Source organism: Chiloscyllium plagiosum, unplaced genomic scaffold, assembly GCF_037043375.1.
Source record: "Chiloscyllium plagiosum isolate Xiang-an unplaced genomic scaffold, Cpla_swu_hap1 HiC_scaffold_35, whole genome shotgun sequence".
Lineage (NCBI taxonomy): Eukaryota > Metazoa > Chordata > Chondrichthyes > Orectolobiformes > Hemiscylliidae > Chiloscyllium > Chiloscyllium plagiosum.
The window spans coordinates 42,075,792-42,101,742 of NW_028270173.1; the positions used below are offsets into that span (position 1 = coordinate 42,075,792).

Consider the following 25,951-nt stretch of genomic DNA (forward strand, 5'->3'; position numbering starts at 1 on the left):
AGTAAGGCAAAGTTTAGAATCAAGGCTGTCACACTGATATACTTGAAGGGGTTTGGAACTCCATTTTCAAGATGTCTGTTCAGGAACCTCCCCCACCAAGGACTTTAAGATTAACTGCATAAGTCCTGCCCTGATCTGCCTTTCCAAAATGCAGCACCTCATACTTATCTAAATTAAACTCCAGCTGCCACTCCTCAATCCATTGGTCCATCTGATCAAGGCCCCATTATACCATGAGGTAATTGTCTTTGGTAGCCACTACACCAAGCAATTTTGTTGTGATCTGCAAATTTACTGACCATATCTCATATGTTCACACCCAAATCATTTATATAAATGATGAAAAGCAATGGGCTCAGCACCAATCCTTGTGGTACACCATTGGTCTCAGGCTTCCAGCCTGAAAACCAACCCTCTACTGAACTTTGAGCCAGTTCAATATCCAAAATAGCTAGCTCTTCCTGTATTCCACGGAGGAGCAGAAACACTCCTCAGGCCAAGAATTGTTCCTTTTTTGAGGTACTTTCAGTGCTGGAGCTGATTTCATCGAATTATAGATCTTGTAATTATTGTTCTATAAGCTGTTGCATTGTTTTGGAACTTTTGGGAGAAAACAAATTCACCCAGTAGTCCAACCAATTTCCACAGAGTTTTCTGTGCAAGCACAGGAGACTTAAGAAACTATAACTTTACCTCTTCTCTCATCACCATGCAAGCCCAGAAACTATTCTTTCAAACTAAAGCAGGTATTTAGTTGTATGTCTTTCAAGTTAGTTCAGTACATTCAGTGTCTCAACATGTGCTCTTCTGCATTGGGAACATCAAATGCAGAGATTAAATGACACCTATGCACAACACTTCATTCAGTAAACAAACAAACAAACAAAATTGCAATCACATGTAATTTGGATTCTCAACTTGCTCTCACATTGACAATACTGTCCTCCGGTCTCCACAATGTTCTACTGAATGTTTATGTAAACTTGAAAAGTAGTATTTCGTATTTTGATTCAGCACATTTCAGATTTCATGGGTCAATACTGAGTCAACATTTCTATCTAAAACGTCAGCACCAATTTTGAATCGTTTTTATGCTTTGCTTGGGTTTGTGCATTTTTGTTTTGTGTTCAGTTAACAGCATACCAGCCCTTGGTATATGTTTCATTTCTTATCTTTTGGTCCTAGAAGATGAACTTTCTTTTCCTGCCATTTACACGCTTCACAGACCTTCTTTTGTCCCACCCAATATTTGCTCAAAACCTACTGTACGGCTATAGTTTTCTCCATTCTCAACATTTTTTTCAGACTGCAACTATTTTTTTCCTCCATCTACAAATTTTGCTTAACATATTGAGCATTTTCACAATTTCATGCTTTTTTCTTTACTATTAATTAGATACATCTGATCTTGGAAAATAAAGAATATAATGTAAATCCATTTCAGGAAAGTTGATTTATTTGACAGATTTCCAGTACATTGAACGTCAGTCCAATTATACTAAATTCTAGCAGCAGAAACAAACATATAATGCAGGTAAGAGGACAACCAAAATATCGTGTCACATGTGAAGTCGCTGGTGTCTCAGTAGATGTTGTGACTGAGCAAATCCCTTTCCACACATGGAACAGGTGAATGGTTTCTCCCCAGTGTGAACTCGCTGGTGGATCAGTAGGTTCGATGAACGAGTGAATCCTTTCCCACACACAGAGCAGGTAAACGGCCTCTCCCCAGTGTGAACTAGCTGGTGCTTAAGTAGAGTTGATGAGTGACTGAATCCTTTCCCACATACAGAGCAGCTGAATGGTCTTTCTCCTGTGTGAACTCGCTGATGTCTCATTAGGGAACATGACTGAGTAAATCCCTTTTGACACACTGAGCAAATGAACGGTCTCTCCCCAGAGTGAGTGCGTTGGTGTGTCAGAACTTCACTTGTGCTTTTAAAGCTCTTCTCACATTCACAACATTTAAAAGGTCGTTTATCTGTGTGAACTCTCTGGTGTGCCAGCAGGGTGGATAACTGAGTGAATCCCTTCTCACACATGGAGCAGGTGAATGGTCTCTCTCCAGTGTGTACTCGCACATGCACATGAAGCTTGGATAACTCTGTGAAACCCTTCCCACACAGGGAGCAAGTGAATGGCCTCTCCCCAGTGTGACTGCGCCGATGGGTTTCTAACTTTGAAGGGTAATTGAATCCCTTTCCACAGTCCCCACATTTCCATGGTTTCTCCATAATGTATGTGTCCTTATGTTTCTCAAGGTCGAGTAATTAATAGAAGCCTATCCACATAAACACACATGCAGTTTCTCCCCACTATGAATGGTGCAGTGTTTTCCTGGTATCAAAATGATTAAGTCTCTTTTCACGGTCAATTTACTGGAATACCCTGATTTTGGCATTTATGTCTCAGTACATTTCAAGTCATACGAATGTTTAAAATACATCCCCATATGGCAAATATCTCTCTTCACAACCTCAACGCCCAATGATATTCAGGCCGTGATAGATCAAATGGCTCCACTAGATCCTGTGTGATGTTTCCTTTGAGTATCCCATCAGGAAATCTCAACATTTTAGTTTCCTGTAAAAGTAGTTTACAAAACTATCACTACAGGAATTGGACAAAAATCTGAATAGAAAATTTGACGTTATGCAAAGCATTGTTTCCTCTCCTTTTCCCAAAACTGTAAATTCCCCTTTCACTTAAACATTCCTCCTAACTGAGTGGAAATTCAAACCCACCATATCCTTGTAAAGAATGTTTTTACTTTTTTCCTCCCCTTAATGTGTTAGTTTGAGTTACCATAAGTTTTGCAGTCCCCACATCCACACATACTCACCTGCATGAACACCTGAGTGTTGGAAGGTTGTTCTTAGCTGATACCTGTGAACAGACAAATTTAAAACAGCAAGGCAGGAAAATGCAATCACTAAAAAAACCCAATTGAAGTTGATAAGGAAGCGATCAAGGATTTTCTTTTTACCAGCTCACTTGACTGACTGACTCAGTTTCTGCATCTTGAGCACTGCTTCTCTCTGCGCCTTCAGCTTCCGGACTCTATTGCTGAAGGTTTACAGGATAACCCATCATCACCGCCAATATTCTATCACCAGATGAGATAAGACCCCAACAATTGAGTTGGGAAATGCAACGAGATTAGCACAATTCAATGGATATATAATGCTTCAAATCGATGATTTCATGATCTGATTGAATGACGTAACAGAGTCGTTGGACTAAATGGCTTGCTTCAGCTTCTATGTCTAATGGTAAGTCAAACTCTCCATTAATATGACTCATTATTTTTAACATGTTTTTATGTCGCTCACGATACTGCTGTGGAGCAGGACCGAAAACAAAAAGTCACGACTTCAAATATTTCTAATTTCCTGTCAGACGGAGTGTATTAATAATCACTCCACGCTACAAAGTGCAAATGGCGACTGGCACTACCCAGAAAGCCACATGCGACAAAATACGGTCTACACCCACCAACAATGCAACAACGCGCAGTCGCGAGGATGACCCCGCCCCTAAAGCGGCGTTGCCTGCGTGGAGCATGCGCGGAACGGAGCCAGGAAGCTGAGCGGACGTGAGCTCAGCTTGGGCGAGATTGAGTTCGGCTCTGTGATCCCGGATCGGATCCTCTGGGTCCGGAGGAGTGCAACGGACAGACGAAAAAATGGTCCACCGTAGGTGGGGAGCGCCGTGAAACAGCCGGCGTCACGCCACAGCTCGCCCCCTCCCTACCCGCTCGGGCTGGCCGTCTGCTCCGGCTTCCTCCGAGTCCCAATCGCGCGACAAAAGGACGCCCAGAGTGCTCCGCGTCTGGCCCTTTCGAACATGCGCAGTCAACGGGCAGAAGAATGACCGCCTTTTGGATACGGCGATTTCAGGGACGCGGAGCATGGTGGGAAGTGCTGCTGCTACAGCCTCAGCTTCTAGGTGGTAAGTATTCAGCTACAGGCCTCAAGCCCTGGAAATAGAAGTGGGCCGTGAGGGACAGGTGTAGATCATTCAGCTCCTCGAGCCTAGTTCCGCCATTCAATAAGATCATGGGTGATCTGTGGTCTGGCTTCATGTTGCCCAGAACCCTCGATACCTTTGGTTCACAACAACAAATCATATATCTCGGCTTTACAACTATTAAGTGACCCAGCATTCACTGCTATTTGTGAAAGGAAGTTCCAAACCTTTGCCATATTTTGTATGTGAAATTAGATTAGATTACTTACAGTGTGGAAACAGGTCCTTAGGCCCAACAGGTCCACACTGACCCGCCTGCTTCCTAACATCTCCTGAATGGTCTGGCCTTAACTTTTAGACTGTGCCCTGGTTCTGCGCTTCTTTTTCCTGTTAATATCTTGAGGGCTTTGATTCAATCACCCATCATCCTTTGTAATTCTAGGGACAACAAGCCTAATTTGTATAAATTCTCATAACTTCTGCAGTCCAGGTAGCATTCTTGTAAACCTACTATTTATGTATTTCAAAGCCAGTTTGCCGTTTCTAAGGTGTGATGGCACGGTAGCTCAGTGTTTAGCACTCCTGCCTCACAGCACCAGGGACCTGGCTTCAGTTCCCGCCTCTGTGCAAACTCCATATAGGCAGTTGCCTTTCTCCCAGTGTCTGCTCCCTGGAGTCCTCTGGGTAGTCCAGTTTCCTCCCACAATCCAAAGATGTGTAAATGAGGTGAATTGGCCATGCCACAGTATTGGATGCATCAGTCAGGGGTAAGTATAGGGTGGGGATATGTTTCTGGGTGGGTTACTCTTTGGAGGGCCGGTGTGGACTTGTTGGGCCAAAGAGCCTGTTTCCATACTGTAGGGAATCTAATCTAATCTGCTCACAGTACTCTAACCAGGTTTTGTGCAGCTGCAACATAGCTTCCTCTTGATACAAAGGCCAGCATTCTTGGCTGTTTTCTGCACCTGCTCGTGGCACTTTAAAAAACTATGTATTTCAGCCTACTGAGTGTACTTTAGCATTCAGTGAAATCATGGCTGATCTAATAATTCTTAACTCAAACTTCCCTGCCTTATCCCCATAACTCTATAGAGTCATACAGTACAGAATCAGAATCTTCAGTCCAACCAGTCAATGCAGACCATAATCCTAAACTAAACTAGTCCTACCTCATGCGCTCAGATCACATCCCTCCAAACATTTCTTATTCATGTACTCAATAAATGTATTTTTAATTATGCAACCGTACATCATCTACCAGTCCCTCTGCAAGTTCATTCTCATACAGACCACACTGTGCAAAAAAAATGCTGCTCATGTCTTTTTAGATCATTCTACTTCCATCTGAAAAGTATGCCCCCAGCTTGAAATCTTCCACTCTGCATTCTGCACCTACCATTCAACTTACCTGTAACCTTCATGATTGTATAAACCTCTATAAGGTTGTCCCTCAATTCCAGTGCCTCAGTAGAAATTCCAGCCTCTGCTTATAACGCAAACCTTCCATTCCTGGCCACATCCTGGTATGTCTTTTCTGAACTCTCTCTAGCTTAATGTCCTTCCTGTATCAGGACAACCAGAACTGGACACAATATGGCAGAAGAGGCCTCAGCACATCCTGTACAGCCTGAAAATGACATCCTACCTCCTATACTCAAAGGGCTGCGGACTGAAGGCAAGCATGTTAAATGCAATCTTAAGCACCCCATCCATATGTGAAGCAAACATCAAAGAAGTATATACCTGAACCCCTAGTTCTCAGTGTTCGACAACCCTACCTTAGGCCCATGTTTGTTTAACGAAAATACAATACTTCACATTTATCCAAATTAAAATCCATCTGCTACTGTTCAGCACTTTGATCCAATTGATCAAGATCTCTTTGTTAGCTTAGATAACATTATTTATTGTCCACTATCCCAAAAATGTTGGTGTCATCTGCAAACTTACCATACATGCCTTCTATATTCTGATCTAAATCATTGGTATAAGTGATAAACAAAAATGGATCCAGCACCAAACCCTGTGGATCAAAATTTTTCACAGGCCTCCAGTCTGAAAAGCAAACCTTCACCATCATTCTGTCTCCTACCATTTGGCCAATTTTATAGCCAACTGCCAAGCTCATCCAGAATCCCATGTGATCTAACTTTACTTATTCGTCAACCATATGAACCCTTGTCACAGGCTTCACTAAAGTCCAAGCAAACAACATCTACCACTCTGCCCTCATCAATCTTCTTGGTTACTTCCTCAAAATATTCAAGTTTAAGAGACCCTACAAGAGACTTGCACAAAACCATACTCACTATCCCTAATCATTCTTTGCCTTTTCAAGTGCATAAAAATCCTACCTTTCAGAATCACTGGCAACATCTTACCCACCATTGAAGTCAGACTCGCAGGTCTAAATTAGTATAAACAAAGGCACAACATTAGGCACTCTCCAGTTATCTCCCCAGTAGTTACATATAGTACAAATATTTCTGTAAGGGGCCACGTAAAGACCCCCCCCACTAACTTCCCAAGGATAGTCTGGATCAACTTCCGGAGATGTATCCAGATTAATATTTGCTAAGACCTCCACTTAGTCTTGTGTAATGTAAACTGTTTTCAAAATATCACTATTCCCAGAGTTCTGTAGCCTCCATTTCTTTCTCCATCGTACAAACTGATGCAAAATAGTCATTTAATATCACTCCCGACTCCTAAGGTTCAACACAAAGGGAACTTTGTTGACCTTCAAGGGGTCTCTGTGTCTCTGTCTCTCTCTCTCTCTATCTCATTGCTTTCTTGCTGTTCACGTATTTATACAATGCCTTTGGATTATCCTTCACCTTCTCAGGAGATTCATCCAGTTATTTACATATAAAATATAATTATTTTTATCATTAATTAGATCAATATTTTTATTCATCCACTTATTAGACACACCTTTACCTGTGAACAGTCTACTCAAATCAATGTTTGAAAGTTTTTGTCCCACACCATTAAAGTTTGCCTTACTCCAATTAATAATTATAATTTAAATGGAAGACTTACCCTTTTCTGTAACTATTTGAAAACAAATGGAATTGCAATCACAAGTCCCAAACTGGTCCCCTACTATCAGAAGGAAGCCTACGTCAGGTATAGACAACAGGGATTCACCATCTCATCAGGCATTGATTTATATCTTTGTTGTCTTATTTTTTCCCTCGTTCAAGGTTGACACTGGGAGTAAAGCAAAGACTACTACTTTTGAGATTCTTCTTTTTAATTTTTCACCTAACTTCATATATTCACAGTAAAGCCTTGATCCTTTTCCTGACTATGTTATTCCTTGTAATGTGTACAATGACTTCCATTTTCTCACTCTCGCCTTTAACAAGATGCTTCAAACATTTTGAGACTTCCTTTATCCTCGCACCAGGAAAGCAACATACTATCCAAGATGCATGCTCACTGCTGCAGAATCTCCAGGCTGTGCTGTTGACCGAAGAGTCCCCAGTATCAATTCATCTTTTAAATTTTAGCATAAATTTCATTCTTCGTGCTCAAGGTATGACTGTCTCTTCCTTTTTTCTCTGAGAGACAACGCTTTCCAACAGTACTCAAAACTGAATATCTATTTGAGAGAGGAATAGTCACAGGAGATTCTGAATTACCTTCTTACCTTTCCTGACAGTTATCCATCAATTTTACTGATTCGCTGTTTAATCATTTCTCTAAATCTACTAGCCATCTAACTCTGTGTCTCTTCTATGCCCTTAATGTCGTTAAGCCTAAAAATAGAGCAACTTACAATATTACCTTATATATAAAATAAACTACCTTTCCTTACCCAAAGAGTGAATATTAAGTATGCCAAAAATAACAGTTCCTTAAACAAGTATAAATCTTAAATAAAATCAATTACATAACTGCGCAATCGAATTTGAAAAAAAAGACTTCCTCAACTAGTTCGGCAGGCAGTTTTCAATCTTATGATTAAAAATTACTCACTCAGCCGATCTCAAGTAGGCCTCTCCAAAAGCTCCATAAATACAACTCTATTTTTAAAAAAAATCTTCCTTCTACACATGTAATTTTCAAAGCAAAAAGAAACAAGCTGTCCACATGTAAGCATCTCCAAAAGATCTGTTAACAGAACTCAGTTGCAAAATTTTTTTTTGTCTTTCATTTTGACTGTAAAAGAACCAAAAATGAATCAAAATAAAAGTCTTATTTGGGCGGCTCAGTGGCTAGCACTGCTGCCTCACAGCACAAGGGTCCCAGGTTCGATTCCAGCTTTGGGTGACTGTCTGCCCATGTCTGCGTGGGTTTCCTCTGGGTGCTGTGGTTTCCTCCCACAGTCCAAAGATGTGCAGGTCAAGTGAATTGGCCATGTTAAATTGCCCATAGTGTTAGGTGCATTAGCCAGAGGTGAATGAGACTGGGTGGGTTACTCTTCGGAGGGTCGGTGTGGACTTGTTGGGCTGAAGGGCCTGTTTCCACACTGTAGGGATTCTAATCTAATCTAAACTGAAATTGTAATAACTGTAAGAAGTCTATAGTTAATGTCCTGTGTGGGAGATTTGCTAGAGCACTTCAGGAAGGTTTAACCCAGTTTGGCAGGGGTGTGGGAATCAGAGCTACAGACCAGAGGAGAGGGTAGTTGTTGAACAGGCAGAAATAGAATGTAGAGTGTCTGTCAAGAAGGATACACAGTTAATATGGCATAGGGATGGGTTAAAGTGTGTCTGTTTCAATACAAAGAGTATCAGGAATAAGAGTGATGAACTTAGAGCATGGATCCGTACTTAGAACAACAATATTGTGGCCATAAGAGAGACATGCATTTCACTGGGGCACGATTGGTTGCTGGATGTTCCAGAGTTTAGACCTTTTAAAAAGAACAGGGAGGGAGGGTAAAAGAGGAAGAAGGAGTTGCATTGTTAATTAGAGAGTGCATCACAGCTGCAGAAAAGGAGGTTGTTGAGGAAGGTTTGTCTACTAAATCAGTATCCGTGGAAGGAAATCAGTAAGAGGAAAGGAGCAGTCACTTTATTGGGTATTTCTGCAGATTTCCCAATAGCAGCAGAGAGATGGAAGAACAAATCAGACAGCAGATCTCAAAGGTGCAAATCTGATAGCATTGTTGTTATGGGTGATATCAATTTCCCTAATTTCATTGGAACCTCCCTAATACAGATGGTCAATTTTGTAAGGTTTGTCCAGGAAGAATTCTTGACTCAATATGTAGATAAGCCAACTGGGGGAAGGCCATATTGGATTTGGTAGTAGGCAACGAGTCAGGCCAGGTGTCAGATTTCGGTGGGAGAGCATTTCAGTGACAATGACCACAACTGCCTCACCTTTACCATAGCCGTGGAGAGGGATAGGATAGTATGAGAAGGTATTTAATTGGGGGAGGGAAAATTATACTGCTATTAGACAGGAGCTATGGAGTATAAATTGGGAACAATTGTTCTATGGGAAATGCACAACAGAAATGTGGAGGAGGTTTGATAACTTTGTCCCAGTAAGACAGGCAAGGAATAGTAAGGTGAATGTTCCTTGGATGACAAGAGCAGAGGAGCTTTAGAGCAAGAGGAAGTAGGAAGCTTACTTAAGGTTGAGAAAGCAAAAACCTGCCACAGCTTTAGGCAATTACTGGGTAACAAGGAAAGAACTCACAAATGGACCGAAGAGAGGTCGGAGGGCGCATGAAAAAGCAGTGGCAGGAAGGACTGGGGAAACTCCAAAGGCATTCCACACTTACCTGAGAAGTAAGAGAATGATCAGAGAGAGTAGGGCGAATCAGGGATAGTGGAGTGAACTTGGGCCCGGAGTCTAAAGAGGTTGGGGAGGCCCTAAATGAGCTTTTGCTTCATTAGAGAGAGGGATCTTGTTGATAGTGAGAACACTGTGGACCGGGTTAATAGACTTGATGTTGAGAAAGAGGTTGTGCTGGAAATTCTGGGAAACATCAAGATAATTAAGTTCCCAGGGCCAGACCAGATATATCCAAGGTTACTACAAGAAGCAAGGAATGAGATTGCTGCATGTCTGGCGATGATCTTTGCATCCTCAGTCTCCACGGAGTAGTAGCAGATGATTTGAGTGAGGTGAATGTTGTTACTTTGTTCAAGAAAGGGAATAGGGAAATCCCTGGGAATTACGTACCTGTCAGCCTTGTGTGTGACAAGTAAGGTACTGGAAAGGATTCTGAGAGATGGGATTTTTGATTATTTGGTAAAACATAGTTTGATTAATGATAGTCAGCATGGCTTTGTGAGGGGCAGGTCACGCCTCACAAGCTTTATTGAGTTCTTTGAGGATGTGACAATAGAAGTTGATGAAGGTCAAGCAGTGGATGTGGAGTATGTGTATTTCAGTAAGGCATTTGATAAGGTTCCCCGCGGTAGGCTCATTCAGAAAGTTAGGAGGTATGGGATACAGGGAAATTTGGCTGTCTGGATACAGATTTGGCTCACTGAAAGAAAGTGGGAGTGGATCTGTTCTTGGGTCTCTGCTCTTTGTAGTTTTTATAAATGACTTGGATGGAGAAGTGGAAGGGTGGGTTAGTATGTTTGCCGATGACACAGAGGTCAGTGGTGTTGCAAATAGTGTCGAGCTGTTACAGGCTGCAACAAGACATTGACAGGATGCAGAGCTGAGCTGTGTCAGATGGAGTTCAACCTGCATAAATTTGAAACCTGAATACAGGATTAAAGACAGGATTCTTGGCAGTGTGGAGGAACAGCAGGTTCTTGGGGTCCACGTACGTTCTTCCCTCAAAGTTGTCACCTAAGTTGATTGGGTTGTAAAGAAGATGTATGGTGTTTGGCTTTCATTAACATGAGGATTGAATTTAAGAGTTGCGAGGTTTTGCTGCAGCTCTATAAAACCCTGTTTAGATCACACTTGGAATATTGTGTCCAGTTCTGGTTGCCCCATTATAGGAAAGATGGAGATGCTTTAGAGAGGGTGCAGAGGAAATTTACCAGAATGCTCACTGGATTGGAGGGCTTGTCCTATGAAGAGAGGTTGAGTGAGCTAGGGCTGTTCACTCAGGAGAGAAGAAGGAAAAGACATGACTTGATAGAGATGTACAATGTAATGAGACGCATAGACAAAGTAGACAGCCAGAGGGATTTCCCCAGGGCGGAAATGGCTGTCACGAGGTGATTGGAGGATGGTATAGGGGAGGTGTCAGAGTTAGGTTCTTTCTGCAGAGAGTGGTGGGTGCATGGAATGCACCGCCAGCAGTAGTAATAGAGTTAGAGACATTAGGGACTTTTAAGCAACTGCTGGACAAACACTTGGACGTCAGTAAATTGAGGGGTGTGTAGGTTAGGTTGATCTTTGATTGAGATAAATGCTTGGCACAATATCGTGAGCTGACGGGCCTTACTGTGCTGTACTGTTCTATGTTCCATGTTCTATATAAGATATGCCTAGCCTTTCCAAAAATTCTGTTAACACAACTTTGTTTGAAAAAGAACACAAGCTGTTTCGTTTTATCTTTTTGACAATAAAAGCATCAAAATAAATACCTCACATTTCTGAAATGTAATAACCTTCAGAAATCTAGGAGTATATCTAGAAATATGTCTGCAATCTCAGGAACAGTTGCAAGACCCACTGTACACTCAGTCCACCATTTTGTACTCCTGAAGACCATAGCTGTTCATTCCATTAATGATTATATTTCTGTTTGTCTGAGCCTTATTCGGGACTCAAAAGACCTTTGTAGTGCTGGATAGGGTAAATGGGCAAAGTCTTTTCCCAGGGGTCAGGGAGTTCAGAATTAGAGGGCATAGGTTTAGGGTGAGGGGGGAAAGATATAAAGGAGAGTGGAGGGGCAACTTTTTCAGGCAGAGGGTGGTACGTGTAAGGCATGAGCTGCCAGAGGAAGTGGTAGAGGCTGGTACAATTGCAACATTTAAGAGGCATTTGTACAGGTATATGAATAGGAAGGGTTTGGAGGGATATGGTCCGTGTGCTGGCAGGTGAGATTAGGTTAGGTCGGGATATCTGGTCAGCATGGACGGGTTGGACTGAAGGGTCTGTTTCCATGCTGTATGTCTCTATTACTCGATAATTCCACAAATGTACAACCTAGTGGTAAGGAGGGGTGAAGGTCCTCCTCGTCTCCATCTTAAATGGGCAATCCCTTACTTTGAGATTATGCCCTCTAGTCTCAAGACACTCCCACAAGGGAAACATTCCATTTGTATCTACACTCTGATCAGTTAGCTAAGTTGGCTAGATGACTGGTTTGTGATGCAATTCATTTCCATTGGGCTGATCTATTTCTACTCAGCTGGTGCAGAAATTTAATGAGGAGAAAGTGAGGACTGCAGATGCTGGAGATCAGAGCTGAAAATGTGTTGCTGGAAAAGCGCAGCAGGTCAGGCAGCATCCAAGGAACAGGAGAATCGACGTTTCGGGCATAAGCCTTTTTTCAGGAAAGGCTTATGCCCGAAACGTCGATTCTCCTGTTCCTTGGATGCTGCCTGACCTGCGCTTTTCCAGCAACACATTTTCAGCTCGGAAATTTAATGAGCACTGTTGCCATCGCTATGCATTGCAGACCAGTCATTCAGCCAAATTAACAAACAACCTCTATTGTGAAAGGACTCCCCTTCTTGATCTTGGCTGAGGAGTGGTGACCATTAGGTTTAAACCATGAGAGGTTTCTCTTTAAGGAGAGTGCAGCGCAATGCTCCCTCAGGACTATGGGGATCTACCCTGTAAGGCCTCCTAAAACTGTGTTTCAGTAAGGTCTTGGCTCATTGTTCTAAAAGCCAATGAATATTGCATGGATTGACCCTAGCTTTTCAGAATATATACCATTCATTTAGATAAGGAATCTATATGTCATATCTCATGTTTGTAGATCACACAAAGCAGGGTGGAAGTGCATACTTCTAGGAGGATACAGAGAAGCTTCAGTGGAATTTCGACATGTTGAGTAAATGGGCACATAAGTGGCAGATGCAACATACGGTTAATAACTATGACATTATTCACATTGTTCTCAAAACCAGGCAGCTTGTTATCTGAATGATGATAAATTGAGCAAGGAGACCTCATGCAATGAGACCCAAATGTTATCATGCATCAATTATTGAATGTAAGCATGCAGATCCAGGAGGTGGTGAAGAAGCCAAATGATATGTTGGCTTTCATAGCAAGTGGATTGAGCAGAGTATTGGGTGCTGTTTTTGGTTGTCTTATCTGACTAAGCATGTTCTGACTATTGAGAGAGTATAAAGAAGGTGACCTTGATGGCAAGAATGAGATCTGGGGAGAAACTGGATTAACTCATACTGAATTCACTCAAGTTTAGATGAATAATGAAGGAATCTCATGGAAAGACATAAAATTCGAGCAGGATTAGATGGGGTTGACATGGGAAGGATGTTCTCTATGACCAGGGAGTCCAGAATCCAGAATGACATGGAGTCATCGAGTCTGACAGTATGGAGACAGGCCCTTTGGCCCAAACTGGTCCATGCCGACTAAAATATCCCCCAACGCTAAGCCCATTTCCCTGCACTTGGCCCATATCCTTATAAACCTTCCCTATCCATATACTTTTCCAAATGCCTTTTAAATGTTGTTAATGTACCTACCTCAACCAATTTGGCTGGCAGCTCATTCCATAAGTGTTCCACCCTCTGTGTAAAAAATGTTTTTCCTTAGATTCCCTTTTATTCTTTCCCCTCTGACCTTAAATTGATGTCCTCTAGTCCTTGATTCCCCAACCCTGGGAAAAAGACTGGCTGCATTTATCCTATTCATGCTTCTCATGATCTTATATGCTTCGATAAGATACCCCCTCAGTCTTCTACCGTCTCTTGACTTTACTCTTTCTGATTACTGTGACTCCTTCCAGCCTCGCACTTGCCTCCCTACTGTGAAAGATACCTCCTCCTCCTCCTCTTCCTCCCACCCCCAACTGCCACCACCACCATTTATGTAGAAAAATCCCTCCCTTGCAGCACAAGCAAACCTAGCTGCCAAGATATTGGACACCCTCCAGTTCAGATGTTACCCGCCCCTCTTGAACAGGTCACCTCTGCCACAGAAAAGATCCCGATCATTTAAAAATCTGCATTCCTGCCCCCTGCACCAATTCTTCAGCCAGGCATTCATCTGTTTTTACCCTCACTGGCACATGGCGCTGGAATTAATCCGGAGATTACCACCGACAGACTCCTGGTTTTTAACTTTTTGCCTAACTCTCTATAATCACTCCACAGGACCTTAACCCTATTTCTCCTTATGTCATTTGTATATCAACATGCACGATGGCTTCTGACTACTTACCCTCCTCCTTGACAATGTTCTGCAGCTGCTCTGAGACAACCTGAACCCTGTCACCCAGGAGGCAACACACCATCTTCGATTCCTGTTTGCGGCCACGGAATCTCCTACTTGTATCCCTAACTACCAAGTCTCCTATCATTAAGATCCTGTTTAACTTTACCCTTTCCCACTCTGTCACAATGCCAGTCTTAGCACCACTGACCTGGCTACTGCTGCTCTCCTCTGAATGGTCATTCCCTCAACAGTATCCACACTGGTATACTTGTTTTCGAGGGAAATGCAGACAGGGGATTCCTGCACTCTCTACATACTCCCTCTACTTTTCCTGGTGATCACCTGCTCTGCCTGCACTTTAGATGTGACCACTTCACTAAAACTCTTATCGATGAAGTGCTCAGCATCTCGGATGATCTTGAGCGCATCCAGCTCCAGCTCCCTAACACAGTCTCCCAGGAGCTGCAGCTGGGTGCACTACCCATAGATGTAGTCATCAGGGACAATGTAAGTCTCCCTGAGCTCCCATATCTGCAACTGCCCTAACTGCCATATCAACTGCAGTAAGACTAAAGAGAAAAGTGTAAAGGACTGTACCTGAGATTACCTGTAGTTTTTTTTGTTGAGCCACTGCTCTCCGAAGCCTCTCGAGCCAAAGCCTTGCTATTTACTGTACTACCAACAAATTTTGCAATGGTACATCTGTCTACCCCTTTTTTTTTCCCCACAGTTTAAGAATATGGGGTAAGCCGTTTAGAACTAAGATAGGGAGAAATTTGTTCACCCAGAAACTGGTGAACATGTGGAATTCTTTGCCACAGAAAACTATTGATGTCATCCTTGGGACGAAAGGGAACAAGGGTTATGGGAGAGAAAGCGAGAGCAGGATACTGAGTCAGATGATCGGACAAAATGATGTTGAATAGTGGAGCAGGTTCAAAAGGCCAAAAGGTCTAGGGCTGTTCCCTATTCAATATTTCTACTTAGCATCCCAATCCACTCAACGTCTCATAAGAAAATTCCTCCATTTTTGACATTATTCTATTGAACCTTCTTAGCATTGCATCCAATACCTGTGTATCTTCCCTTTGCTAAGGGAACAAAGATTCTTCACAGTATTCCAACTGTGATCTGACTAGTGCCCTGTAAAGTTTTAGGAAAACCTCCAACCCGAAATGTTAATTTTGTTTTATATTCTCTCAACGGACAATGCCTGATCTGTTGACCAGCTTTTTCATTCACTCTCCTAACTAAGGATTTCCAGAATCCATGATATTTCACAATGGCAGGCCTTATTCGCAGAGACATGTCTTGACCTACTGGTTATGAAAATGTATGTTTGCATTAGAATTTGTTATGGTACATGGCCTTATCCTTTCCATGTAGATTTGCATCAGTTTCAGCTGTGGTGAACACAGAGGTAGATCTTATGGGTTTAACCTGAAATGCTTTCAGTCCAGCAAAACCCAGCATTACTGGAGGTAAAACTGGAACTGGAAGAACACTGTACAGGAAACTTGGTGGCAAGACAGAACAATCCTTAAAGAAAGATAAATACAGTTGTTATTTATAAGAACAAATATTCTGTAAAACTTTTTATCTATTTTACCATGTGCAAATACTTGACTTATTTTGGGGATTTGACTATTTCAAGCCTGGGGTGTTATTGTGGCTCAGTGGTTAGCACTGCTGCCTCACAGCGCAAGAGACCTAGGTTCAATTCCACTCGTTGGTGTCTGATTGGCAGAAAAATCAAACGCCGCACAGTGTTTGTCTGGGTTTTCTCTGGAAGCTCTGGTTTTCTCCCACAGTTCAAAGCTGTACAAGTTATGCGAAATTGCCCATAGTATCCAGGGATGTGTAGGTGGATGGATCAGCTGTGGGAAATCCAGGATTATAGGGATAGGGTATAGACTGCTTCTCTTCGGAGAGTTGATGGAGACTCTTAGGAGACTCAATGGGCTGAGTGAACTGCTTCCACACTGTAGGGATTCGAAGACTGGCACATTCTTCCAACTCCCAAGTTGAGAGTCTGGAAATCGAACTTCTTGCACCACTGCAATCAAGGTTTGAGATTTTAAGCTCATGACAATATAAAATTGACAATCCAAAACTTTCATGGCTTCTTCACTTTGATGTCAATATCACAATCTATCAGTTTATGGAACTGAATTCAGCAGTGTGCCTTTGTCATTTTTTTTTACTAATTGCTCTTTTTTGTAATTATCTTCATGAAAATAAATAGTTAGGGCAGGGGTCAAATTTGGGCATGAAAGGGGAATCAAAGAATGAAGAAAATGCAACAGAGGGTGGAATTAATGTGGGACATGATATAAGCAAATGACAAGTAGAGACAGAACGTGCAAATCTAAGAGCAAATCAGATATGACTGGAAATTACAACATTAAGAGGACAAATTTAAAATACTGTGAATGCATGTAGAATTTGAAACAAAATAAGTGAACTAGTGGTACAAATTGAGGTAAATAAGCATGACTAAGTGGTGATAACTGAGATGGTCCCCCTACAGCCTTAAATTTCACCTGAATATTAAAAGGTATGTGACATTTAGGAACTACAGGCAGTTAGGAAAGGGTGGAGGTTTAAGATTATATTAGCTCAATAGAGAGTGATTAAATTAATGCAGGGAAACAAAATATAGAGGCACTATGTGTAGAGATGAGGAATAAAAAAGACAAGTTTTCTTTTGTGCAAGGCTTTTACAGGCTCGCAATAGTAATCATATGTCTGGACAAGGAATAAATAATGGCTGCTTCTCAAAATGCTATAGCAGTTGTCATGCAGGATTTAAACCTATTTATACACCAGAAACATTAGATGGAAAAAAGTAGTCTAGAGGAGGAATGTTTTGCGACAGTTTCTTAGACCAGCATGTTATGGCATCAGCCTGCGAACAGGCTGTGCTAGATCTTGTTTTGTCCAATGAGATAAGATTAATTACTGACTTCATAATACAGAAAGCCTCACAGGGTAGAAACAACCATAATACAGTAGAGTTTTGCACACAGTTTGAGAGAGAGAAGTGTGGAGCCAAGGCGACTCTGTTGAAATGAAACAAGGTCTAGTTTCAAGGCATGAAAGCAGAACTAATGAAAGTAAATTGGTAACTTAGATTAAGAAAGGCTCATGCCCGAAACGTCGATTCTCCTGCTCCTTGGATGCTGCCTGACCTGCTGCGCTTTTCCAGCAACATATTATCAACTTAGATTAAGAGACAGGTCAATAGGGATTTGGTAGAAATATTTAAAGGGATTTTCCAGAAAGCACAGACCAGATGCATTCCAAAACAAGAAGAAAAGTATTATAAGGGATGACCCCTCCATCTATGATGAAATATATAAAAAAAGTGAAAGATAATATCAAACTGAGTGTAAGTGGGGAAAAAAAATCTGCAAAGATAAGGGGCCGGTCAGAAGATTTGAAGAATTATGAGAAATTAACGAAGGTAAAATTAGTGTACAAAAGAAAGTTCAGCAAAAATATAAAAGCAGCTAAGAAACATTTCATCAGATATTTTTTAAAAATAGAACTATCAAAATAAATACTAATCCCATTTAAAATGAGTCTGGGGAATTAGTAATAGAGGATAAAGAAATGATGTATGAATTGAACACACATTTTGCACTGGTCTTCACTAGACAGGAAATATGAAGCATCCTGGAAATAGCTGTATCTCTGGATTTGAAAGGGAGGGTTAACTCAACGTTACAATTACCAGAGATTTAGTACTGAGTAAGCAGTTTGAACTGCATGTTGACAGGTCCCCACGTCCTGATAAATTTCACCTTAGGCCTTACAGGAATAGCCAGTTGATGTTATTCTTAAGTATTTTTAATCAACCTTTTCAGAAATGTTATGCGCATTTCAGAAGCAGGTGGGACTTGAATGCTGGCTATTTGGCTCAGAGATAGATAAACTACCACTGCACCACAACCCAGTCCGGTTCTTATAATTTTACAAAACTCATTAGATTCAGGGAAGATTTCTTTTGGTAGAAAACCGACTAATTGTTTTCATTCAAAAGGGGAGTGAGACAGGAAACTACAGGTCAGTTAGTTTAACATCTGTCAAAGGTAAAGATTTAAAGCTATTGGTAAAGACATTATACAAGACATTATGGTGCATTGAAGATAATCATGCTGAGCCAACATGGCTTTGACAATAGGAAGTCATTTTTGCTCATTTATTGGATTTCTATGAAGTAGTAACTTGGGCTGTGAATAATGGGGAATAACGAGATGAGTTCTATTTTGATTTTCAGTCACGAAGATAAGATGCTGTATCAAAGGTTTTTGAGGAAAATAAAAGTTTCTGGTCTAAGAGGTAATATATTGGTGTAGATGAAAGATTAGCTTGCTAACAGTAAGCACAGAGTAAGGATGAGTGGGTCTTTTTTTAGGCCAGAAGGATGTCATTATTGTGTGCCACAGAGGCTGGTGCTAGGGTCTCAACACTTTGCAATTTATGTAAATGATTTGGATGATGGGATCAAAAATATGATAACAAAATTGGCTGATGAGAAAATCAATTGGAAAGATGACATAAACCTATGAGGGGTTATACCTAGTGGGAATGAATGGACTTAGATCTGGAAAATGTAGTACAATGTGGGCAAGTGTCAAATTGTTCAGTTTGCCATTAGAAATGTTTTAAAAAGCAGAATTTCTAAATGGTGAGAGGTTGTGGAGCTCTGAGATGCAGGTGTTGAAGTCATGAATCTTAGAATATTAGTAAAAACAAGTAATCAAGAAAGCTAATGGAATGTCATGGTTTATTACGAGCGGAATTACATCAAAGAGTGCACAAGTTTATGCTTTAGTTATACAAGATGTTGTTAAGTCCACATCTTCAGTACTGTGTTCAATACTGGCCACAGTAGTTATAGGAAGGATCCTAATGCAGTGGAAGCAAATCAGAGAAAGTACACTAACCTAATACCTGGAAGGACTGGATCACCTTATCAGTAAAGACTGGTTAATCTAGGCCTGTTTTGCTCTGAAATTAATAGAAGTGAGGATTGAATTAGTTGGAACATACAAGATCCTGATAGAATTAACCAGCTAAATGTTGAAAGATTATTTCCTCTTGTTAGTCAATCCAGAATTAAGGATCACAGTTTAAATGAGAGATCAGGAACCTGTTTTTTTTTAAACGTCTGAGGTTGAAATTCTTTTTCTTGAAAGCCAATGAATGCAGAATCTTTAAATATTTTAAGGCAAAGTTAGACCAATTCTCGCTTATCAATGGGATTAAAGATTGTCAGGAATATGCAGAAATGCTAACTTATTTTATAGAGTCAGAGAGTCATAGAGATGTACAGCATGGAAACAGACCCTTTGGTCCAACCCGTCCATGCCGACCAGATAACCCAAACCAATCTAGTCACACCTGCCAGCACCCGGCCCATATCCCTGCAAACCATTCCTATTCATATACCCATCCAAATGCCTCTTAAAATGTTGCAATTGTACCAGCCTCCACATCCTCTGGCAGCTCATTCCATACACATACCACTGTCTGTGTGAAAACGTTGCCCCTTAGGTCTCTTTTAAATCTTTCCCCTCTCACCCTAAACCTATGCCCTCTAGTTCTGGACTCCCTGACCCCAGGGTAAAGACTTTGTCTATTTATCCTATCCATGCCCCTTATAATTTTGTAAACCTCTAAAAGGTCACCCCTCAGCCTCCGACGCTCCAGGGAAAACAGCCCCAGCCTGTTCAGCCTCCCCCTGTAGCTCAGATCCTCCAACCCTGGCAACATCCTTGTAAATCTTTTCTGAACCCTTTCAAGTTTCACAACATCTTTCCGATAGGACGGAGACCAGAATTGCACGCAATATTCCAACAGTGGCCTAACCGATGTCCTGTACAGCCGCAAGATGACCTCCCAACTCCTGTACTCTATACTCTGATCAATAAAGGAAAGCATACCAAACGCCTTCTTCACTGTCGATTCTACCTGCGACGCCACTTTGAAGGAGCTATGAGCCTGCATTCCAAAGTCTCTTTGTTCAGCAACACTCCCTAGGACCTTACCATTAAGTGTATACGTCCTGCTAAGATTTGCTTTCCCAAAATGCAGCACCTCGCATTTATCTGAATTAAACTCCATTTGCCACTTGTCAGCCCACTGGCCCATCTGGTCCAGATCCTGTTGTAATCTGAGGTAACCCTCATCGCTGTCCACTACACCTCCAATTTTGATGTCATCTGCAAACTTACTAACTGTACCTCTTATGCTCGCATCCAAATCATTTGTGTAAATGACAAAAAGTAGAGGCCCCAGCACCGATCCTTGTGGCACTCCACTGGTCACAGGCCTCCAGTCTGAAAAACAACCCTCCACCACCACCCTCTGTCTTCTACCTTTGAGCCAGTTCTGTATCCAAATGGCTGGTTCTCCCTGTATTCCACGAGATCTAACCTTGCTAACCAGTCTCCCATGGGGAACCTTGTCGAACGCCTTACTGAAGTCCATATAGATCACATCTACTGCTCTGCCCTCATCAATCTTCTTTGTTACTTCTTCAAAAAACTCAATCAAGTTTGTGAGACATGATTTCCCATTTACAAAGCCATGTTGACTATCCCAAATCAGTCCTTGCCTTTCCAAATACATGTACATCCGGTCCCTCAGGATTCCCTCCAACAACTTGCCACCACCGAGGTCAGGCTTCCTGGTCTATAGTTCCCTGGCTTGTCTTTACCGCCCTTCTTAAAGAGTGGCACCACGTTTGCCAATCTCCAGTCTTCCGGCACCTCACCTGTGACTATCGATGATACAAATATCTCAGCAAGAGGCCCAGCAATCCCTTCTCAAGCTTCCCACAGAGTTCTCGGGTACACCTGATCAGGTCCTGGGGATTTATCCACTTTTAACTGTTTCAAGACATCCAGCACTTCCTCCTCTGTAATCTGGATAATTTGCAAGATGTCACCATCTATTTCCCTGCAGTCTATATCTTCCATATCCTTTTCCACAGTAAATACTGATACAAAATATTCATTTAGTATCTCCCCCATTTCCTGTGGCTCCACACAAAGGCCGCCTTGCTGATCTTTGAGGGGCCCTATTATCTCCCTAGTTACCCTTTTGTCCTTAATATATTTGTAAAAACCCTTTGAATTCTCCTTAATTCTATTTGCCAAAGCTATTTCGTGTCCCCGTTTTGCCGTCCATGATTTCCCTCTTAAGTATACTCCTACTTTCTTTATACTCTTCGAAGGATTCACTCGATCTATCCTGTCTAAACCTGACATATGCTTCCTTCTTTTTCTTAACCAAACCCTCAATTTCTTTAGTCATCCAGCATTCTCTATACCAACCAGCCTTCCTTTTCACCCTGACAGGAATATACTTTCCCTGGATTCTCGTTATCTCATTTCTGAAGGCTTCCCATTTTCCAGCCATCCCTTTACCTGTGAACATCTTCCTCCAATCAGCTTTTGAAAGTTCTTGCCTATTACCGTCAAAATTGACCTTTCTCCAATTTAGAACTTCAACTTTTCGATCTGGTCTATCCTTTTCCATCATTATTTTAAAACAAATAGAATTATGGTCGCAGGCCTCAAAGTGCTCCCCAACTGACACCTCAGTCACCTGCCCCGCCTTATTTCCCAAGAGTAGGTCAAGTTTTGCACTTTCTCTAGTAGGTACATCCACATACTGAATCAGAAAATTGTCGTGTACGCACTTAAGAAATTCCTCTCCATATAAACCTTTAACACTATGGCAGTCCCAGTCGATGTTTGGAAAGTTAAAATCCCCTACCATAACTACCCTATTATTCTTACAGATAGCTGAGATCTCCATTCAAGTTTGTTTCTCAACTCCCCTCTGAATATTAGGGGGTCTATAATACAATCCCAATAAGGTCAACATCCCTTTATTTCTCAGTTCCACCCAAATAACTTCCCTGGATGTATTTCTGGGAATATCGTCCCTCAGCACAGCTGTAATGCTATCCCATATCAAAAATGCCACTCCCTCTCCTCTCTCGCCTCCCTTTCTATCCTTCTTTTGCATTTGTATCCTGGAACATTCAGCTGCCAGTCCTGCCCATCCCTGGGCTATGTTTCCGTAATTGCTATGATATCCCAGTCCCATGTTCCTAACCATGCCCTGAGTTAATCTGCCTTCCCTGTTAGGCCCCTTGCATTGAATAAATGCAGTTTAATTTATTAGCCCTACCTTGTCCCTGCCTGCCCTGACTGTTTGACTCACTTCTGTTCTCAGCTGTACCCGTCTCAGATCGATCTCTTTCCTCACTATCTCCCTGGGTCCCACCCCTCCACCTTACTAGTTTAAATCCTCCCAAGCAGTTCTAGCAAATCTCCCTCCCTCCCTCCCTCCCACAGAAACGTCTGTCTGTACCTCTGACTACAGAATCCCATGACACAATTGATTTCTTGGAAGCCGACGTACCCCTCGTTGAATTAGAGCCAGTATCAATACCAGAAACTTGGCTGTTCGTGCTCCGTTCCCCTGAGAATCCATCACCCCCTACATTTTCCAAAATAGCATACCTGTTTGAAATGGGTATATCCACAAAAGCCTCCTGCCCTAGGTGCTGACTTCTCTTACCCTTCCTGGAGTTAACCCATCTATGTGACTGTATCTGAGACTTTTCCCCCTTTCTATAACTGCCATCCATCACATACTGTTGCTGTTGCAAATTCCTCATCGCTTCTAGCTGTCTCTCCAACCGATCCACTGAATCTGATAAGATTCGCATCCAACAGCATTTATGGCAGATATAATCCGCAGTAACCCTTAAACTCTCTTTAAACTCCCACATCTGACAAGAAGTACATATCACTGCAAAGGCCATTTTTGCTCCTTCACAATCCACAGGCCCAGAAAATAACATCGTCTTATTCCTCTACAAACACTGCACCAGGTTAAATTAATAGCTATGGCTTATATTTTAAGTTTAATCAAGAGACTTATCTCCAAGAACATATAATCAAGAAAGAATCCACTATAAACACTACTGCAGCCTTTCTCCTGTACAGACTTATAACAACAATTAACTTATCTGATTCTGTGCTGTGAACTTCGCCCAACAGTTCCTTCTAGATTAGTTGCGAATTTCGTTGTTCGTTAATCTTCCCAGATGCACTCCGATGTCCAGCGATACATGAATTCAAACAACAAAGGTAGCAACTGTGCAGGTTCTCTCTCTCTCTCTTGTTAAAATCAGATCAGCCGCAATGTTACTGTGTGGTGGAGTAGGCTTGAAAGGCCAGGCGTCCTCGTCTTAATCCTTGACCATGTCTTTTTGATGATTTCTTATGACCCCTTTATTCCTGTTAAAAATTTATTTCATAGGGTGTTAGAAGAAGAGGATTTTCTGACAGAAACTTCAAGATCTGGCTGACACATCACACAGATAATCAGGACTTGAATATCTTCAGCATTCTGTCATGGAAGCAAAAGGCACGAGTCGTAATGCAGAGAAACCATACATGTGTTCTATTTGTGGTCGATGCTTCTGCCGATCATCTGGCCTGTCAAGACACAAGCACAGCCACACCAGTGAGAAACCATGTAAGTGTGGGGACTGTGGGAAGGGGTTCAGTTACCCGTTTGAGCTGGAAATTCATCAGCGCATGCACACTGGGGAAAAACTGTTTACCTGTACCATGTGTGGTAAGGGGTGTACTCATTTCTCTGCCCTCCGGAAGCACTGGCGAGTTCACACTGACCAAAGACCTTTTAAATGTCCAGACTGTGGAAAGTGCTATAAAAGTTCCTGGGAACTGACGTGTCATCAACGTGTTCACACTGATGAACGACCATTCAGGTGCACTCACTGTGGAACTGGGTTCAGGCGATCATCTGATCTAACTGTACACCAACGTAGCCACACTGGGGAGAGACCCTTCACTTGCCCTGTGTGTGGGAAAGGATTCACTCAATCTTCCCAGCTTAGTACCCACCAACTTGTTCACACTAATAAGAGACCTTTTAAGTGTTCTGATTGTGAGAAGAGCTTTAAAAGCAAAAAGCATCTGGTGACTCACCAGCGAGTTCACACTGGTGAGAGACCATTCACTTGCTCTGTATGTGGGAAGGGTTTTGGCCGTTCCTCTTACCTACTGAAGCACCAACTGGTTCACACTGGGGAGAGGCCATTCACGTGCTCGGAGTGTGGGAAAGGGTTTGCTTGTTCATCCTACCTTTTGAAACATCAACGGGTTCACAATGGAGAGAAGCCTTTTTCCTGCTCTGTGTGTGGAAAGAGATTCACTTGCTCATCTAACCTACTGAAACATCAACGAGTCCACACTGGTGAGAGGCCATTCACCTGCTCTACATGTGGGAAAGGATTCACTGTGTCATCCAATCTGTTGAAACACCAGCGAGTTCACAAGTGAATACAAACTTTAGATTATGCTGCTTTTCCTGCTAAAAACGAAGGCCAAAATTGAACATTGTGATATTTGGGATTTGTTTCTGACAATGCTAATAATCCCAATAATGGAGTAGAATTTAAGATGCTTGAAAAATGTGAATTAAGCCAGCATTGTTTTGAACACATTGCTGTAAGATTTTGTCTTACCACCACTTTTAAGCATTAACTGGCTGGAACCAGGCAAACAATTTGGGGAAGGATCTTATGGATGGAAAAGAAATTTAGTCTGGACATACTCCTGAAAGGATCGTAAGGGGACTTGATCAGGTAAACGTTGAAAGGATATTTTCCGTTGTGTGAAAATCAAGAACGAGGGGTCAGAGAGTGAAAATAAGCAAACATTCACATTTGGTCTTCCTCAACTCTTCCACTCTGACAGCAAAGAACATATGTGGTTAATCATGAGGTGTATTAAGAATGTGGCAAGAGCCCTTTCTTCCATGGGTCAGCGCTCCTAGCAACATACACAAAGGATCTTCTACAGTTGTGCTTAGAATTTGCAAGAGTAACAATGAATCCTGGAAATGTGTCATCAGATCATGGTTTGATATCCAATTGTAACCTGTTCCTCACTGAAACTGAAAAACTGGCCTGTTGATAAATTGTACAAAGCTTAATGTGTTGGTGTAAGAATTCTAAGTTTACTATTTTAATATCTATTGAAAATAATCGGTTGAAGTTTGCATTAAAATAACAGATGTACAAATTCACAGGAGTGTTAGCTACTGGTATAATTGTGTACAGACATTTAATTTCCAGGTACAGAAAAATCTGCAGCATATTTCTACAATAGTTCCACAGTTTTATTGCTGTGGGCTTTACTCAAATAATCCAATTAAATATAAACCTCAGTCCAAATGTAAATAGTGGTATTGTGTCTTTAATTATCAAAGAAGTCAGATACATTGTGCGATTAATGGGTGATTCAGCAATGGTGTACATATTTTATTTGTTCATTGGATGCACACGTCACCAGCTCAGCCAGCTGTTATTGACCAACTCTGGCTGCTCTTGAGAAGGTTAGAGTCAGCAGCCTTCTTTCATGCTGCATTTGTTTTTGTTCCTGTTTTTGACCCAGCAACAGTAAAGGATTGGTAGTGAAGTTCCAAGTGAGGTTAGTGTATGGTTTTAGGGGACATTACAGGTGATGGTTCTCCGATGCAACTGTTCCCTTTGTCCTTCTATGTGGTAGAGTTTGCAAGTTACTGTTGAAAGATGTCTAGTCAGTTACTGCATTGTATCTTGCAT

The 25,951-nt window shown here is 41.8% G+C and overlaps 2 protein-coding genes across 3 annotated transcripts; one reads left to right on the forward strand and one right to left on the reverse strand.

Annotated features, from left to right (window-relative positions):
- Window positions 1–1,434: 1,434 nt before the first annotated feature.
- Window positions 1,435–3,601, reverse strand: LOC122541311 (uncharacterized). 2 transcript variants are annotated; one of them, XM_087979532.1, is made up of 4 exons: window positions 3,496–3,601; window positions 2,987–3,106; window positions 2,843–2,886; window positions 1,435–2,583 (listed from the first exon to the last, which is right to left on the reverse strand). In XM_087979532.1, exon 4 carries the CDS (start codon window positions 2,232–2,234, stop codon window positions 1,560–1,562), a length of 675 nt encoding a protein of 224 aa, XP_087835658.1. In that variant the 5' UTR covers window positions 2,235–2,583; window positions 2,843–2,886; window positions 2,987–3,106; window positions 3,496–3,601; the 3' UTR covers window positions 1,435–1,559. The 2 variants fall into 2 exon arrangements, with proteins under 2 accessions (XP_087835658.1, XP_087835657.1); XM_087979531.1 differs by having other exon boundaries at window positions 2,987–3,593.
- Window positions 3,602–3,814: 213 nt separating this feature from the next.
- Window positions 3,815–25,567, forward strand: LOC122541310 (uncharacterized). The gene is made up of 2 exons (XM_043677940.2): window positions 3,815–3,951; window positions 23,617–25,567. The coding sequence occupies exon 2, from the start codon at window positions 23,712–23,714 to the stop codon at window positions 24,663–24,665; it is 954 nt and encodes a 317-aa protein (XP_043533875.1). The 5' UTR covers window positions 3,815–3,951; window positions 23,617–23,711; the 3' UTR covers window positions 24,666–25,567.
- Window positions 25,568–25,951: the final 384 nt, after the last annotated feature.